Source organism: Periplaneta americana, chromosome 11 (assembly GCF_040183065.1).
Source record: "Periplaneta americana isolate PAMFEO1 chromosome 11, P.americana_PAMFEO1_priV1, whole genome shotgun sequence".
In the NCBI taxonomy this organism is placed as follows: domain Eukaryota; kingdom Metazoa; phylum Arthropoda; class Insecta; order Blattodea; family Blattidae; genus Periplaneta; species Periplaneta americana.
In genome coordinates this window covers 163,383,412-163,400,481 of record NC_091127.1, presented here as the reverse complement: position 1 = coordinate 163,400,481, position 17,070 = coordinate 163,383,412, and the positions used below count along the sequence as shown (strand labels likewise).

The 17,070-nt window shown below is 34.7% G+C and overlaps 1 protein-coding gene across 1 annotated transcript in view; it reads right to left on the bottom strand.

The window, feature by feature from the left end:
* Positions 1–15,553: 15,553 nt before the first annotated feature.
* The window catches only part of LOC138709545 (sodium-coupled monocarboxylate transporter 1-like), a 66,749-nt gene continuing 65,232 nt past the window's right edge, over positions 15,554–17,070 (bottom strand). Inside the window, exon 14 of the mRNA XM_069840387.1 lies at positions 15,554–15,943. Within this exon, the coding sequence (XP_069696488.1) occupies positions 15,679–15,943 (265 nt within the window). The 3' untranslated portion in view covers positions 15,554–15,678. The remainder of the gene's footprint in view (positions 15,944–17,070) is intronic.

The following is a 17,070-nucleotide window of genomic DNA, read 5'->3' as shown; positions in this document are numbered from 1 at the left end:
CAAACCTGCTGCTGTGCACACGGCGGTCACACGTGAGGCGGAGTCGCACGTGCGAGGGGCGCAGCTCTCGTGTCTTCGTAACAATGTGAGAGAACCTCCCTCCGCTAAAGGATTCCTTCAGACATGACCTAACCTACTGGCTCTGCCCGCCCTCTCGTTCAATGCCATGAACCTAATATGAATCGAGGATAACTTGAGGTCTACATCACGTCTCCCCACCAGAGGCTTGAAACCAAAGATTATTAGGGCAAGCTACACAGGAAAGCAAAGAATCTCCACAATAGTGGGGATGAGTTTATTTTCTAGATGTTTCTATCTGTCTGAGTGATGCATATAGGCCTCTACTTTCCCATTAATTGAGCCTAAATGTCATACAAGTGCAGCTCTTAAACATGGTGCTAGTTTCGGCCCAAGACTTTATAATAATATCACAAACCATTTTCCAAATTTGAAATATTTTAAAATTGAACCTTTTAAAAAAGAAATTTGTAAAATTATCCATGATATATAATATTAACAAATGTATTTTTTTTACCTTTTATTTCTGCCGACTATATTCATGGTTTTATTGAATATCACTTGCTTTTCTGTCGGATTGTCAATTTATATTAAATTGTGTATTTTCCTCTCTTTTTCCCTTTCTACTTTATTCTTGTTCTTGTGTTGTATTTATTGGTTTGAATTAAGTTACTTACTGTATTTAGTAAACTGTCCTTGTAAATTTTATGTTATATTATTGACTAAGACCACACCGTACACGAGCCTGGCTCTTACGGTAGTGGCTAGAAACATTTTTGTTTTATAATTTAATTTGTATTCACTAGCTAGCTAGTTAAAATAAAAAAATAAATAAAATAAATAATATAATATTTTTTTACTGCTAGAACAAAGATCCATATTGCTTTTATATAAAAATCACTCTAGGACCCCCATAAAGATTACATACAAGGACAATGATGAAAAGATGACGATCACAACAGTGATTACAACGTCAAGAACAGATTGAATAAAATGAGCTTACTGTACGTTCTTTAGGGTGCTATGCGTAGACATTTCGCTAGCCCGCATTATGAGAGTGCTAAACTAGCCCCGGCTATCGACTGATTACTTGTACAGGATTCATATCATATCGCTAACACTGGTTTATGAATACGAAAAACGTTAGTTCGCTGATCATCCACCGGAAGCCCGCGCTAAGAATATCTATAAATATGGCCCCAACTGTTTATTTTCTAGTTTAAAAGTAAAAATGGGATTAGAGATGTGATTAATATTCCCAGCTTTCCAGGATTCGGCGAGATTGACCAGGAATCGTAGCCTATACTATATCCCAGATTATTATTTTTTATTTATTTATTTATTTATTTATTTATTTATTTATTTATTTATTTATTTATTTATTTATTTATTTATTTATTTATTTATTTATTTATTTTAAGTTCACAGAGATGACAAAAATTCATCACAGAAATCTGCAGAAAAGTATATTCTATTATCCATGTGCTAAAAAGGATAAATGTTCATCTTCCCTCTTGTTTAAAAAAGTCCCTTGTGCAGACGCTTGTATTTTCCTATTTTGACTATGCTGACATCTTACTGACTGACCTTTCCAGCGACAACAAAACGAAATTTAAAAATGAAAAATAAATGGCTCGTGTAAGTTGTTCTGGAATTCATCGATCCGAAGTTGGGAACCCTAGGTATGATAATAAAGTCTTTTGTTACGTAGGCTGTAAATGCAACCTTTCTAAAGCTGTTTCAATTGGTTGCTTACGCAAAAAGAAATAAAATTCTGTCCACAACATGTTATTAGCTATACGAATGTAGCTAATTTAAAAGGCATGATGTTAAAATATTAATTAGTGAAATCGTGTAGGTTATACTACCTACTTTGTTTGAGCTAATCTAATTATTTCATTACGTACTCGCGAGAGATTTATTAAGACTGGCACGTCAGATTCATCTGCATGTAGGAGTATCAATACATGTCATATCCCCGCTTGTTGACCATTGTTTTGTCTGTTTGCACTCGTAGAACACGTGGGAACCACAGCTGCTATTTACAGCGAAGTCTATTTCATGGCATATTTCTCAAATAACGTGAACAAAATACAGTGCTAACAGGTGATGAGTGGGAGGTTACTCACGCAACGTTCGTTCAGATAAGTTCTAATCCGCTCTTTTCAAAATCCAGGATATTTATTGATCCACTCCGTTGAAAACGACACAATGTTAAGAAAGTTTGGTATTAATTTACTGTACATTATATAACACACGGTAAGCAAACATCGCTGTGTAAACACTGAACATTCACTCGCTCTTAAAGACAGTTGCTATCTACTTACTTACTTACTTACTGGCTTTTAAGGAACCCGGAGGTTCATTGCCGCCCTCACATAAGTCCGCCATTGGTTCCTATCCTGAGCAAGATTAATCCAGTCTCTACCATCATATCCCACCTCCCTCAAATCCATTTTAATATTATCCTCCCATCTACGTCTCGGCCTCCCTAAAGGTCTTTTTCCCGCCGGTCTCCCAACTAACATTCTATATGCATTTCTGGATTCGCCCATACGTGCCACATGCCCTGCCCATCTCAAACGTCTGGATTTAATGTTCCTAATTACGTCAGGTGAAGAATACAATGCGTGCAGTTCTGTGTTGTGTAACTTTCTCTATTCTCCTGTAACTTCATCCCTCTTAGCACCAAATATTTTCCTAAGAACCTTATTCTCAAACACCCTTAATCTCTGTTCCTCTCCCAAAGTGAGAGTCCAAGTTTCACTACCATAAAGAACAACTGGTAATATAACTGTTTTATAAATTCTAACTTTCAGATTTTTTGACAGCAGACTGGGTGATAAAAGCTTCTCAACCGAATAATAACACGCATTTCCCATATTTATTCTGTGTTTAATTAATTTTTACTGTTGCTCCCAGGTATTTGGATTTTTCCCCCCTCTTCAAAAGATAAATTTCCAATTTTTTTATTTCCATTTCGTACAATATTCTCGTCACGAGAACAACTAAAAACATGACAATGGTGTGCGAAACAACGCTTGCTGTTTTTATGTGATCACGTGTTATAACTAGACCACGGAACTTCGTGGAATGGCATGTTTTTATTGATGTGGAATATTGATAAAGTAAAAGTGGATCTTTGACGATCATGGTTTTCACGTTCGAATAAATTTATTTTGCATAAATGCATATTTCGAGATTTTCCCCCTTAAGTGCATATATATTTTTATTTTGCATGTTTAAATGCCTATATCAACCAACATCTTTCTTTCCTTTTCCCGATTTATTATCTAATTTCAAATTTTCTCTCTTATAAAAATAATAATTTCCAAGAAATAAAAAAATTATGTTAGAAATAAAATCAATAATTATTTAGTATTGTATAGGACATGAAATTGCTGCGACGACAATGGATACTAAGCTGTAAGTCGGGTATTTTTCAACTTTAACATAAGGCTAGCTTCTGCACTGTGTACGTAATATTTAGGATCCAGGACGAAAATACGCGTCACCTAGATTTCATTCAGTACCACCTTTTACTCTGATTCGTAGAACCAAAAATGAATGTATTTAAACACCTGCGATAATGAAGTCTCGTGGAGTGTAAATAGTGAGGGAAGTGAGACGGTAGGTGACGGTATGGAATACCGCCACTGGTCTCTATGGCCAGAAAACACACCGTTAGTAAAAAATGACATACCGTCACTGAAAAAAATGTGATCGTAAAAATTTGTTTATACATTTCTTCACAGCAAAGAGTACTATCTGTTTGCTTCGTAAATCTAAACCACAGCCTCCTGGAACGGTATTCAGTGTGTATTTAGACACACTTATTTGATAAGCACAACCTCTGGAATACTTACAACGGTAGTATTTCAAGTATAGAAGGCTGTGGTCTGTAGCTTGTGGTGGCCATTGTTGCCAATTTAGTGACTGTGTAATTTTTTTTTGTTGCACTTTTTGTTAGTAATTAAGTAAGGCACTTTGAAGCTTTAACATTATTTTAAATTATAGGCCTAAGTCTCAAAGGACATTGTAAAAATATGATCTAGTAAACAATGAAGTAAGCTGAAATTATTTTATTAAGAAATTTAATGTGTTGCGTAAGCTTCAAAGATTAGTGATTGCAGGAAACAATTTATTGTATACATCATTTATGTGTATGTTGTAAGGGAGGGGGTATACCTTCGAGTCATTCCACGTCAAATCGCACAACAATAAAACACGACCTTCTCGTAAATGGTCGAATTTTTTTTTCATGAATTCCAGACATCAAATAAGGAGACCCGTATTGTTTTGTTTTCACAATTATTAATTATTTGTGTAGTTATGACTATTTGAAATTACGCAAATTATGCGCGCACTGTTACATAAACTCACTTGGAACTCTGTGTCTACATATAATTGAGATTTACGGTTTGGCGCATTTGAAAGACTAAATACAACACTTTTTATTACTTTATGCTCGACCATGCCGAAATGTAGTAATTATACACCTGGTAGCAGACCTTTAATGCATGTCATTAAAGTACACCTACTCATTAAAGGTCAGGTCTTTCAGCCAATGACGACTCAGGTTACAAGTCTTCAGCCAATGACAGGTCAGCTTTCTACCGTTATAAAACCGCAAGTATCGATTATTCTCGGATATGCAATCGAAAGAGAATTAGCGAAAAGTCACGGAGGCTGGAAATCCAATACTGTCGCAGAAGGTTATGTTCTGTTACTATAATAATTAGCGTTAATTGTAAATAATATTCAAATAAATTCAATTTGTCATCTCGTTTTTCAATGTCTAATTTAATTTCAATGTTATCTCTGTAGGTTCTTATGGCCTAGCAAGGTCAATGTGAACATTTGTTCCTCGGAAAAAACCAATACTTTCGCGTCTGCGCACATCTCACAACATACGGGACATTGGCCAAGGTCAGATACAAAGAAAATTAATAATATCAAGTTAGAAATACGGTCGAGCATAAAAAGTCGTATGAAACTCACCTATAATGGTAATTAAGAAGCTCGTATGAAAATTATGAAACTCGCTTGCGCTCGTTTCATAAATATCCATACTCGCTTCTTAATTACCTTCATTATAGGTTCGTTGCATAATGTACTATTAGGCTTTTCACAAATAAATGTAAAATTTGGCCCAATTTTTAAATCATTTTTCAAAGCAAAATTACTATATTATATAGCCAAGTTAAAAATCTGAAAAATATATACTTGTTCCCTGATGTATTATCTGTAAACTACTGCATTTAGAAATGTGGGATCTCCACACATACATTTGTAACAATTTATTTTCCGGAGGCATGCACGCGCTCGCGATCCCCAGCTAATGAACTGCTTGTGGCCGTGGGCTAGAAGGCTGCCCACGGAAAGTTTTACGAAATTCCCCGTTGCATATACAGTAATAACTGATATCACCACACTACAAAAAATGTGGACTTAGGAGGAAATAAAAATACACTTGTTGGTTTATTAGACCCATAGAGTTGGTAATAAAATATAAACGCGATCAGAAATATGAAGGTCAAAATTTGTATAATTTTGTGCGATTTGACGTGGAATGACTCCTTTTTTTAAATGGAGGTATGCCAGAGGAAAATCTTGGGGCAGCATACCGTCCCTGGTTTTTTCCCCCACTTCCCTCACTGAGTGTAAATTTTCATTTCAACAAGTTTTACTGCACGATCGAACGAAGAATGAACGATGTGCTTAAATGTAACCGACTACATGCCGAAAGAAAAAAAGTATCAGAAAAAAAAATATTGAAAAAATGGGTTTCTGGGGACAAATGATCGGAAAATCGACTTCTGTGCAATATTACTTCTTAACACTTATTACTTTACTAGCCGTACCCGTGCGCTCCGCTGCACCCGTTAGAAATAAATATAAAGTAATTACATAATTAAAATAGGACATTTGATCCAGGGAACATTCGTGTTTGATATAAGGATAAATCGTTTAATATGTTACTTAATTTAAATTGTGTTTAAATAATTAAAATGCGATCATTTCGGTCCAGAGAGCACTCATTTGGTGCAATGACAATTCATTTAACATGTTTCTTAATTGTTATTACATGCAAACATAGTTCAATGAACATTGATATCATTCAGATTTAATGTCTATACTTTATTTTACTTGCTATATGTTTCCATTGAATTATGGTAATAACTTAATTTTAACCCTTCTTTTCTACGTATTCAGTAAATGGCGTTTGGCCCACTATGGTTCTGAACCCTTCAAATAACTTAAATTATATTATATAATATTACATATTATATTATATTATATTATATTATATTATATTATATTATATTATAAGTTACTGTAATAACATTATAGCATTATGTCCATCTAGAGAAACTACACTTTCCAATGGTGAAATAATAATTAATTATACAAATCGGTTAATTTAGCTTCCGATATTACTTCATATAAACACAGAAACATTCTCTGTAGGCTATCTTTCATAGCTTTCGATTGTTGCTGTCCAAGGCCCCTTATATACGAAGTCATTTGTTTTTTTATTTCATTATACGGCCTTAGATGGCAGTTATTTTAATTTTAAAACTCATTTATCTCATTAAATATCAGTCCAATCAAAATTTTTCAAGGAATAAAACTTATCGGAAATTATTTTTAAAGAAACTTTTGTTATGTAACATTTTTCACAAAAATCAATAATAAGCGAGATATTTCGATTTATTTAATTCGGGCCCCCTTATAACCCCCCTTTTAAATAATGTATTTTGAACGCCATATAGCCTAAAATCTAAGTTATAATGAACTTAATTTATATTCCAATTTTCATCGAAATCCGTTCATCCATTATCGCGTGAAAAGGTAACAAACATACAGACAGACATACAAACAAAAATTAAAAAAAAAAGCGATTTTCGTTTTCAGGGTGGTTAATTATATATGTTACTTAGGGCCAATTATTTTTGGAAAATCGAAAATTACCAGAAAATTATCAGAAATTTATTAATAGTTTAGATTTTATTTTATTGTATTATTAAATTTCCAAAATGTATTTTTACTGCATATATTTCATTTCTTTTTCGCATATTTAGACAGTTTTTACTGCATAGTATAGTTGCATGCATATTATCAGGTTTTATAGATGATATTACATATTTTTAACGTAAAATTTGCCTTCAATCCCCTAATTTCGTTTAAAATCACTCAATTTGTAGTCAGCTACACATCTCAATCGTACGTCTACAACATCATCTCTCTTCTCTTTTATTTCAGTCGCCGTCTAACGTTCTGCTTTATTTATACACATTGATACAGCCATTACGACACTAAAAATATTATCTATTCATCATCTCAATGTATCATTCCTGCGGGACTCCTACAATTGGACGCTTCTGGAACATTCTCCTTATGAATTCACGGAATTGGTCTCATGGGAAGATAATAGAGTACAAAGTAGGTTCCCGTCATTTTCTGCATTCTAAGTATTTCTTGCACTATGTGTAAACTGCGATATACGGTATCTGAATGGAGAATGGTTGATGAGTCAATGCATCATTTTAAATCATTGCTGCCACTTTAATTTTTTAACCTTTTTAGATGTAACAAAAGACAAAGAATAGTCTTAGTGGATGAGGTCCTCTTACCAATGTTCAGATATTCTAAAGCATGTGCAAATTGAACATAGTTATGCAAAATTGATTCAACTCAGAAAATAGGAACTCAGATTTTAAGTTCAAAGTTTCCCTTTGGTTTCAAAACTAATTTACCAAAATTTTTAAGCAGATTTTGTTTCTACAGCTGTATGAGGAGGTGGGTTGTGTCATTTTTGTATAATGTATAATAATCTTTACCTGCTTCGTAGAAGGAAGAGTTAAAATAGCTGCTCTCTTCGTTACGTGGTTTGGAGCTGTGTTCCATATTCATAGGTGATGTAGACAATGAGAGATTCATTCTACATTGGATTGGATGTCGAACCATAGCAAAAAGAAATAAAAAAGTGATTTGAGATGACTGAGTAAATTGCTGATTTTATTTATTTATTAATGTTTTAATTTTCCCACCTTTAAGCGAAATTTTTATATTTCACGCATATTGTCCCCATATGAATTGACTCATAGATACTAAATATGGAATATTCCGTTGTAAAGTTTACGAGAAATTGTTGTACACACGTAGAACGGACGGATAGCATTCAAAAACTTATTCAGAATCAGATATGAGCCCTGCTGAAAAAAAAAAATGCATTTCTATTAAAATCGCCAGATTTTTTGTTAACACTTAATTTAATCTTCATACTTCCTCCATTGAGAGAGTAAAAAGATCCATACAACATTATTTTCTTTTGATTAAAATTCGAAAAACATGACACTAACCTTCAATTTTCTTTTACTGAAGACTAACAAGCAAACATTCTGATGGGAGTAGATAAAAAGTTTTTTTTTCTTTCACCATGTTAATAATGTCAAAAGAAGCTGCAATTACGAAGGTCGTAAAAGAATAAGTTCGCCAGGGGCCGTTATCAGAAAGAAAACACAATTTCATTGGAAAAATTTATTGGAACAGACACAGCAATTGTTAAGCTATTTTTCAACATATTCCACACCGGAAATGAGACATCTGTCATATCATGGGATAGACAGAGAGGTGCAGACGGCTGTCAAACGCTGGTTCCGATCCCAGGGGGCTGACTTCTACAACGCAAGGCTACAAAAATTGATCCCATGGTATGACAAATGTCTCAATTCCAGTGAGGGATATGTTGACAAAGAGCGCAAAAATTTCTGTATCTGTTTCAATAAATCTTTCCATGCAATTGTGCTTTTTTTTCTGTAAACGGCTCCAGGGAAAATCACTTCCTGGGCGACCTCGTAATTGCGGTCGAGTGGGTAAAATTTGCATAAGCACTTCTTTTTACATTATTAACATGGTGGAAGAAAAAAATTTCACTTTTTTATCTGCCCCCATCAGAATGTTTGCTTGTAACTTCAGATGACCAGCGTCGAACATGCGCTAAGCGCGAACTTTTACCTTCGCAGAAAACCAACTATCACCGAGCGACTTGGCTCATACGGTGGCCACGAATATATTCATCCATGCGGTGGCGTTGAAGCTCGCATTCTGGAGGTCCCGGGTTCAAACCCCGTGACCGACCAATCTGACTAGGATTTTTCATAGTTTTCCTTAGTCACAAAGGTAAATGTCGGACTGGAAATCTACATGCCATGATTCATAAATATCATTAACATTAATAAAAAAATCTCATATCAGTTACATGAACACAAGCCATCTACAACACATAATATAAACAGGAACTAAACCATAGTAACATCGTTGTACTGGTATACCCACAGATCCTAAAACACGTAATATGACCACATATGTTAAAGCGTGTATAAATAAGCTTAAAAAACTACCATTTTGGTGATAGGCGATAGCATATGTTTCGGTTGTAGCATAAATTTGACACTGCGTGGTAGCCACCATCTTTGATTCAAATTCCTCCAGTATGAATATTTTTGTCAATTAGACATTCATTGCTGTTTTAGAAAATAGCAGGCGTTATGCTGACATTAAGCCACATAAATCCCACCGTGATTTTGGAAGTGGTTAAATTTGTAAGGGAGTTTTTGTAGAAATGGATTTTAAAGGTTAAGGGAAATACTTGAAGAAATGGAAATTGGTCTGAAATGTTGCAAATTACGTGAGAGGTGCGTGGTAATTGAGCAAACGTTGTGGTTTCTAGTAAAGGAAAGGAACATAGGGACATAAAACACACGATACGATGTAATGTGAAGAACGCAAAACTTGTAGGCCTATTACTTCAATAACGGTCCTACAATATTAATAGCACACATCAGTAAATTAACTCTTTTATTTTGTATGTGCTACGTGGTTTGTTATTATAAATACCTGTCATTACTATTAACTTCTTTATTCTGGGCTGTTTTCGTCGTCACCATCATTACTGTCGCCCGGGCATTCGTCTTCATTCTCACTTCTCCATGTAAAGTCGTCCTATTCCACTGTTCCGTCCAGCAATCAGCTGAAGATGCTACACTTTTGAAGCTCTGTTCAACAAAAGAGAGCGATACGCGTGCCCATACATTAATGATCCATTGGAAATAAAAGACGCACAAATTATACAGTTATCACTTATCACACTTGAACTTGATTCTGACACATACAGCATATTGCTAATCCAAACTCCACGTCATTTAACAATGTTATGAATTGAAATATCCGCGCGGCAAGATAATGGCATGCGCTACCAACCTAGGAATTACGCGGGAAGAAAATCCGGCAATGTTGCCAACGTCATTTCGAATAAGCTGCGCACCCGTATTTTTCACTTGTATATTTCCGAAAAAAAAAAAAGTACGCGGGGTATTCGAGAAAATACAGTAATGTTTATTATGGTGGTGACAAAAAATGCGTAACTTAATTATCGACATGTGATGACCATGAAAGATGTTTCAGTTCCAGTACTGGTAACTCTTTCCAATCTTCTGATTTCAACATTATAAAAGATGAGCTACATCAAAGTCATCTTAAATGAATTTAAGTTTGCTATGGCTACATATTCTTTCTTTTTTTTTATTTAACGACGCTCGCGACTGCCGAGGTTATAATATCAGCGTCGCCGGTGTGCCAGAATTTTGTCCCGCAGGAGTTCTTTTATATGCCAGTAAATCTACTGACATGAGCCTGTCGCATTTAAGCACACATAAATGCCATCGACCTGGCCCGGGATCGAATCTGCAACCTCAGACAGCCCAACGCTATACCAAATGCGCCAACCCGGCCGACAGCTACATATTTACAAAAAATACAATCAATATTGTAAATATCTTCAAAACAAAACTGTATAGGCTACCTATATGACGTGAGAACACGAATGATAATTTATTATTTTATAATATTATTATTATCTCCTGTAGTAATATAGGTCTTGTTTGTTGTTACTTGTACAGACTGGAACAAATTCTTCTGTGAGGATGATGAAACATTTTCAAAAAATGTCAATGTGTTCATCTTTTTCAGAAAGCAGTAGGTAATCAGTAGTATACATTATTCAAATTAAGCAACTGGAACAACAACAACAACAGTAGGGCTAAAACAGTATTAATAATAATAATAATAATAATAATAATAATAATAATAATAATAATAATAATAAATTTGTAATTAAGCTGCCATGGTGGTCCAGTGACTACTGCACTGGACTCATAATCCTGTGGAGATGGGTTCGATCTCCAGCATACTCCTGATTGATGACTTGTGTTCGGCAAGTCCGTGGTCCAAGTAACACAGGGGTTTTCTTCGAAAGTTCTGATTCCCCTGTGGCATCCCACAAATCTCCATCACCGTCTCATCTCATCGTGGGTGTAGCGTAGACCAGCCTCCTTTGGCGCACCCTGGGCAACAATTCTGTCAATAAATTTGTCTACACAACTGGCTTTATAGGGGTGAATGGCGAACAGTCAAATACTCATTATTAGTTTTAAAAAATGTAATTGTTACCAATAATAAATATTACATCATATTACATTACAGATATTCAGATATTTAACAATATTCATCCTCTAAACAAATTTATGATTACCATTACATTTCTATGTACATATATGTATATGATAACCTGAATAAAATAAAACACCAGTAATTAAAGAAATATGATGTAGACCTACATAAAATTGGAGTAACTGTATGATAAAGAAAACAGTTTTCTCTCGTCATGGAGTAGAAATCCGTCAAGTATTTCTCACTTATGTTTGTATGATTACGTAACTTTTATTCACGTTTTACAGTTTCTTACTACAACTATCATAAATTTTGTTAATAAATACATCACTATTTTAGTCTTTTGAAACAATACCTTTCTTGTCATTTTAAGTGGCCTAGAGAAGTTTTCTCCACCAATTTACTGTTGTCCTACTATGGGAAACACATTCACTTACTTGGTGTCTAGAAGATAATATTATAAGTCTGGCTTTTATAGGTTGGAACTGTTGCCCGGCATTGGTTTGTATCAATATTTGAGAGTTCGGACAACGTAATCTGAAATACTCTGTAGCATTTCTTTATGACAAAATAATACCAGCCAAAGATGTAAATTAGAATCAGTACAGTTTGACAAATGAGGAGCAATCAGATTCATGGTTTCTCCTACAGTAGGTCTACTCATACAAACTACACCTTTGCTTCGATATAATTGATACTGGTAAATTCTTAACGGAATCCAATGACACAGGTACTCCTATAGTTCATTTCAGTCTATTTATTGATCTATTAGTTCACTTATGTGTTCAGTACTTGCTGTAGCATTTATGTTTGTACTTAGGCCTACCTACTTAAAATTTAGGAGAAGATAGTGTATTAATTCTACTTTTACTTACACATTATTTTCAGTAATAAAGGTCTAATGTAAGCCTATTAACCATATCTCTTGCAAATAAATTACAAGAATTTGTACTGTATTCATTATTGAATTGTTAAATTACAAGCAAGTTTTGCTCATATTCTATAATATGAAATTCGTATTAACGTAAGGTTATCAAACATCCCTGTTTCTTGAGGTCAGTCCCCGAATTTTGCTTTATGTTCCCAGACAAAATTTGTGCCCGGGATGTCCCCAGATTTAATAACTTGTTCCCAGATATCCCTGGACTTTCAGTGTTAATTATTAATATACTGTATACGTAGTTTAATGATCCTTGCATATCCGTATTGCTATCAAGGTTAATAAACAATTGAAATGCAGAAAGTAAGAGACATTTATTCCATCATCAATTAAGCAACTTTTGGCATCTTTAGAAGATGTTGTTCTTATTCCACAACAGACTTCTCTGTGTCTCTTGTGAATTTTATGAAAATTCTGTTGAATATCTCAATGCTTGGGTTGTTCATTCACAAGATAAGGTATCTATGGAATATATAATACTGAGAACTTCTCCAGAAAAAGAAAAATTTAAAGAGACTGTCCATTTTTTTTCGAATGTAGATGGATTTTATCTGTATGAAGTTAGTTTATTTGTGACTTCAGAGAAAATAACAAAGTAGAAAGAAGAAAATGCTACTCTTTGCTCAAAATGGAGTGAAATCTTTAAAATTTTCTCTGAGAAAATTATTCTCTATGCACAACTACAGAAGTTGATTGAACTATCTCTGTGTCTTTCTGGAAGTAATGCTTCAGTGCAGAGAGTTTTTTCTTCAGTAAACTTGGGTAAACATCCAAACATTTCAAAATGAGTTTAGAAACTGTTTGAGCCATGCTTGATATCTTAACCAGTGTTAATGTGACCTGAAATTTGCTGCAAAATTGGGATCCAGAGAAGTTCCTGCTTAAAAATAATCACTATTTTGAAAAATACCAGTAGTTTATGTAGTAGGCAAGTAGAATGAATTTTTTAGTGTGTAAATAGAGTGAGGACTTTAATTCTTTAAATTGTGTAACAACAATACACGTCAATGGTGAACTAACAGAAGTGTTAAAAGTAGTGTTTTTTATATGTTGATATCTGTCCCCGGAAATTTTGAAAAAAATATAGTACCAGTAACCTTGTATTAACGCAAATCATCTTAGTTTATAAAAAACGGTGTAACTTACAGCCAAATAGCATTAAAATATCGAAATTATGAGCAGTTTGCAACACAGTAACAAGTGTGAATGAAAATGTGCTCTGAAAAGTAACAGAAGTTTATGAAGTGAAATGAGTATGTTTCTTGTATGCAATAATGTTAATGTTTGACTGCCCCAAGAAACAACTCTCTAGAATGGCTGGTTTGTGTACAGTTTTTAGGTACCTACATACTTACAAATGGCTTTTAGAGAGGTACTGTATGGTACATCAAAAGTGTGGTGTAATGAAAAATGTCCAAAGTTCCAGAATTTTGTACTGATACCTAACGTCCAAAACTCTCTCTCTTTAAGATGAAAGAGGAGTGGAATGGAGAAAAATTCTCTCTGGCACCGGGATTTGAACCTGGGTTTTCAGGTCTGTGTGCTGATGCTTTATCCACTAAGCCACACCGCATTCCTATCCCGATGTCAGATCAAATCCTCTCAGTTTAAGTTCCACCTCTTGGGTTCCCTATAGTGGCCTACCCTCTGCACTACGTCATAGATGTAGCCTATGACAGTAGGGCAATGTCCACATATGTGCGGAGGTGCACTCGTTATGAGTGACCCAGATGGCCCGGGTTCGATTCCCGATCGGGCCAAGTTACCTGGTTGAGGTTTTATCCGGGGTTTTCCCTCAACCCAATATGAGCAAATGCTGGGTAATTTTCGGTGTTGGACCCCGGACTCATTTCACCGCCATTATCACCTTCATCTCATTCAGAAGCTAAATAACCTGAGATGTTGATAAAACGTCGTAAAATAACTTACGAAAATAAAAAATAAAAATTATGAGTGACTAATTGGCCGGGATCCGATGGAAAAAGTGCCGTCTTAAATCATTAAGTGATTTTACGCATATCATATATTATATATTATTTTAATGTACCGAAGTACATATGATATTTCCATGCAGATATTCTGCGTCATCATATGATGAAAGAGGAGTGGAATGGAGAAAAATTCTCTCTGGCACAGGGAGGGAACCCAAGAGGTGGAACTTAAACTGAGAGGATTCGATCCGACATCGGGATAGGAATCCGGTGTGGCTTAGTGGATAAAGCATCAGCACGTAGAGATGAAAACCCGGGTTCAAATCCCGGTGCCGGAGAGAATTTTTCTCTGTTCCACTCCTCTTTCATCTTACGATGACGCAGAATATCTGCATGGAAATATCATAAGTACTTCGGTACATTAAAATAATATATTATAATATATCTCTCTCTTTAATTTCTCAAAAGTTTTGTAACTGCTTACAGATTTCATCCTCGGTGTGATGCCACAGATGATAATTGTGATAACAGTGGTAGCAACACCAGTAATTACAAAGAAGTGAAGAAATTAAACCTAAGCAGCAAATTAGAAACCCCCAAAAACCTTCTCCACAACCCAATTACAGTCAAAGTCCGTGCCGAAGTAAAAGTCATTAATTAATTTTAAAAATAAAATTAAAAATTATATTTAGGCCGTGTCTCAAAGCTAAAGTCCATACTACACACTAGTGACTAGCAACTAGGTGACTTGTAAACTATACACTAGGGAGCTTGGGACATGTATGCTTGAATCATGGCCTTCTTCACAGACTATTTTTCTAAAAACCATGACATCATGGTGCAGCACTGAATTAAGAAGGCAGTGTCCTAATGCAGTTTCATTACGACTTATGTGGAAAAGATCAGGGCTTAATATATTACAATAATGTTTAAAACATTGTACAGAAGGTACTAACAATGTCAGTGTTCAAAGTTAACGTGTTATTCTACACTACATTTACATTATTTCATTTCCAAAGCATTTTAAAATTTAATAACCCCAATTGATGATGAGGTATCCATGTTTGTTTAGTGAACAAGTCAACAATCAAGCAAGCATTTTCGTTTACTAGCTACTACGGACTTGATTGCTATGCACTATGTAGCTTTGGATCATAACTTCTGACGTCACATCCGGCTATTTAGCCAACAATCTAGTTCACTTCAGCTGAAAATGTAGCTTTGAGACATGGCCTTAACTCCTAGACTCTAACTCTAGCTTTTATTATTTTCACATCATAATACAGACGTCTTCTTTCTTAAAGTTGAGTCTTGTAAACATACATTGGTTTGTTTAATGAGAGTCATGTCGACATCATTTTCATTTGCTTTCTTCTTTGGCAGAAAGCGACGGATTACTGGGCTTAAGTACATGGGATCAATTGTTGTAATATCTGTTGGACATGTTAATAGACTAACCAGAAGTGCCACGAACATTGATATGACTGCTCCCAGAAGAGTGTACCACATGTAAGACATCTGATATAGGACAAACACATTGCTGCAACAAAAATAATGATAAAACAAGGTAAACCTCCAGATGCAAATGTATAAATTTAATGATATATTGAAAATTCAATTAACACAAAGAGAAAAATAATGAAAATTGTGTTGTGGAGTGAACAATATGAATCAAATACAAATAAAATGATCCAATGAAGGAAGATTCTTTCAAGGCTAACATTATTTGTACATTATACAGTATGTTAATAAAATTCTGACATAGAAGAGAGATGATATCATACTGCATTACTATTATTATGTATAATGCTTCCAATTTTCTGTAATTTTTATTTTCTCAGAACAAGCTATGTAAGGGTCTCCGGGTTCTTGCACTGAAGTACCGTACAGAAATATGTGTTTCTTTTTAAACTGCTATATACAACAAAATGAGAATTCTTTCTGTTAATGTTATTTCAGGCAAAGATGTATATCAGTTAGCTACAAACATCTGTCAATGTAGAGTATCCACTGGCCACTGAACGAATATTGCACACTTTTATCATTGTCAATGTGGCGTTATAAACCAATTTTCAATACTTTTATCACAGTCACAACACATTTCAATTCTTATTGTAGTATATATATATAATTAGCCTACACATTAACACATTTACGAGGGGGATCCAGGAAATAACGACCGTTTTGTTGTAATAATTAAAAAAAATATATTTATTTGAAAAAAACAAAGTCTGTTACATAACTGAAGCTTCCTTTACTTCTCTACATAATCACCACCTACATTTAAACATTTGTCGTATCTGTTCACTAGCTTTAGAATTCCCGTGTTATACTCCTCTGCCGCCAGTTCATTAAGCCAGGTGTTCACTGTCTTCTTCAACTCTTCATCACTTCCAAAACGCGTACCATCCAGAAAGTCTTTCAGCAATTCGTCGAGTGATGTGCGCCTGTCTTGCAAGATTCTGTCGTTCACTTTAGTCTTCAGGTCTTCTGTGATGAGTGATGGGCATCTGGGTCGAGTTTCATCATGGACATTTGTTCGCCCACTGTTGAACATTTCGCACCATTTTCTCACATTTCTTTCATTCATTACAGTATCACCATACACTTCTTTCAATTGCCGGTAAAGGTAAATTTCTGCAGGTTTCAAATGTCGGGCATTCAAAA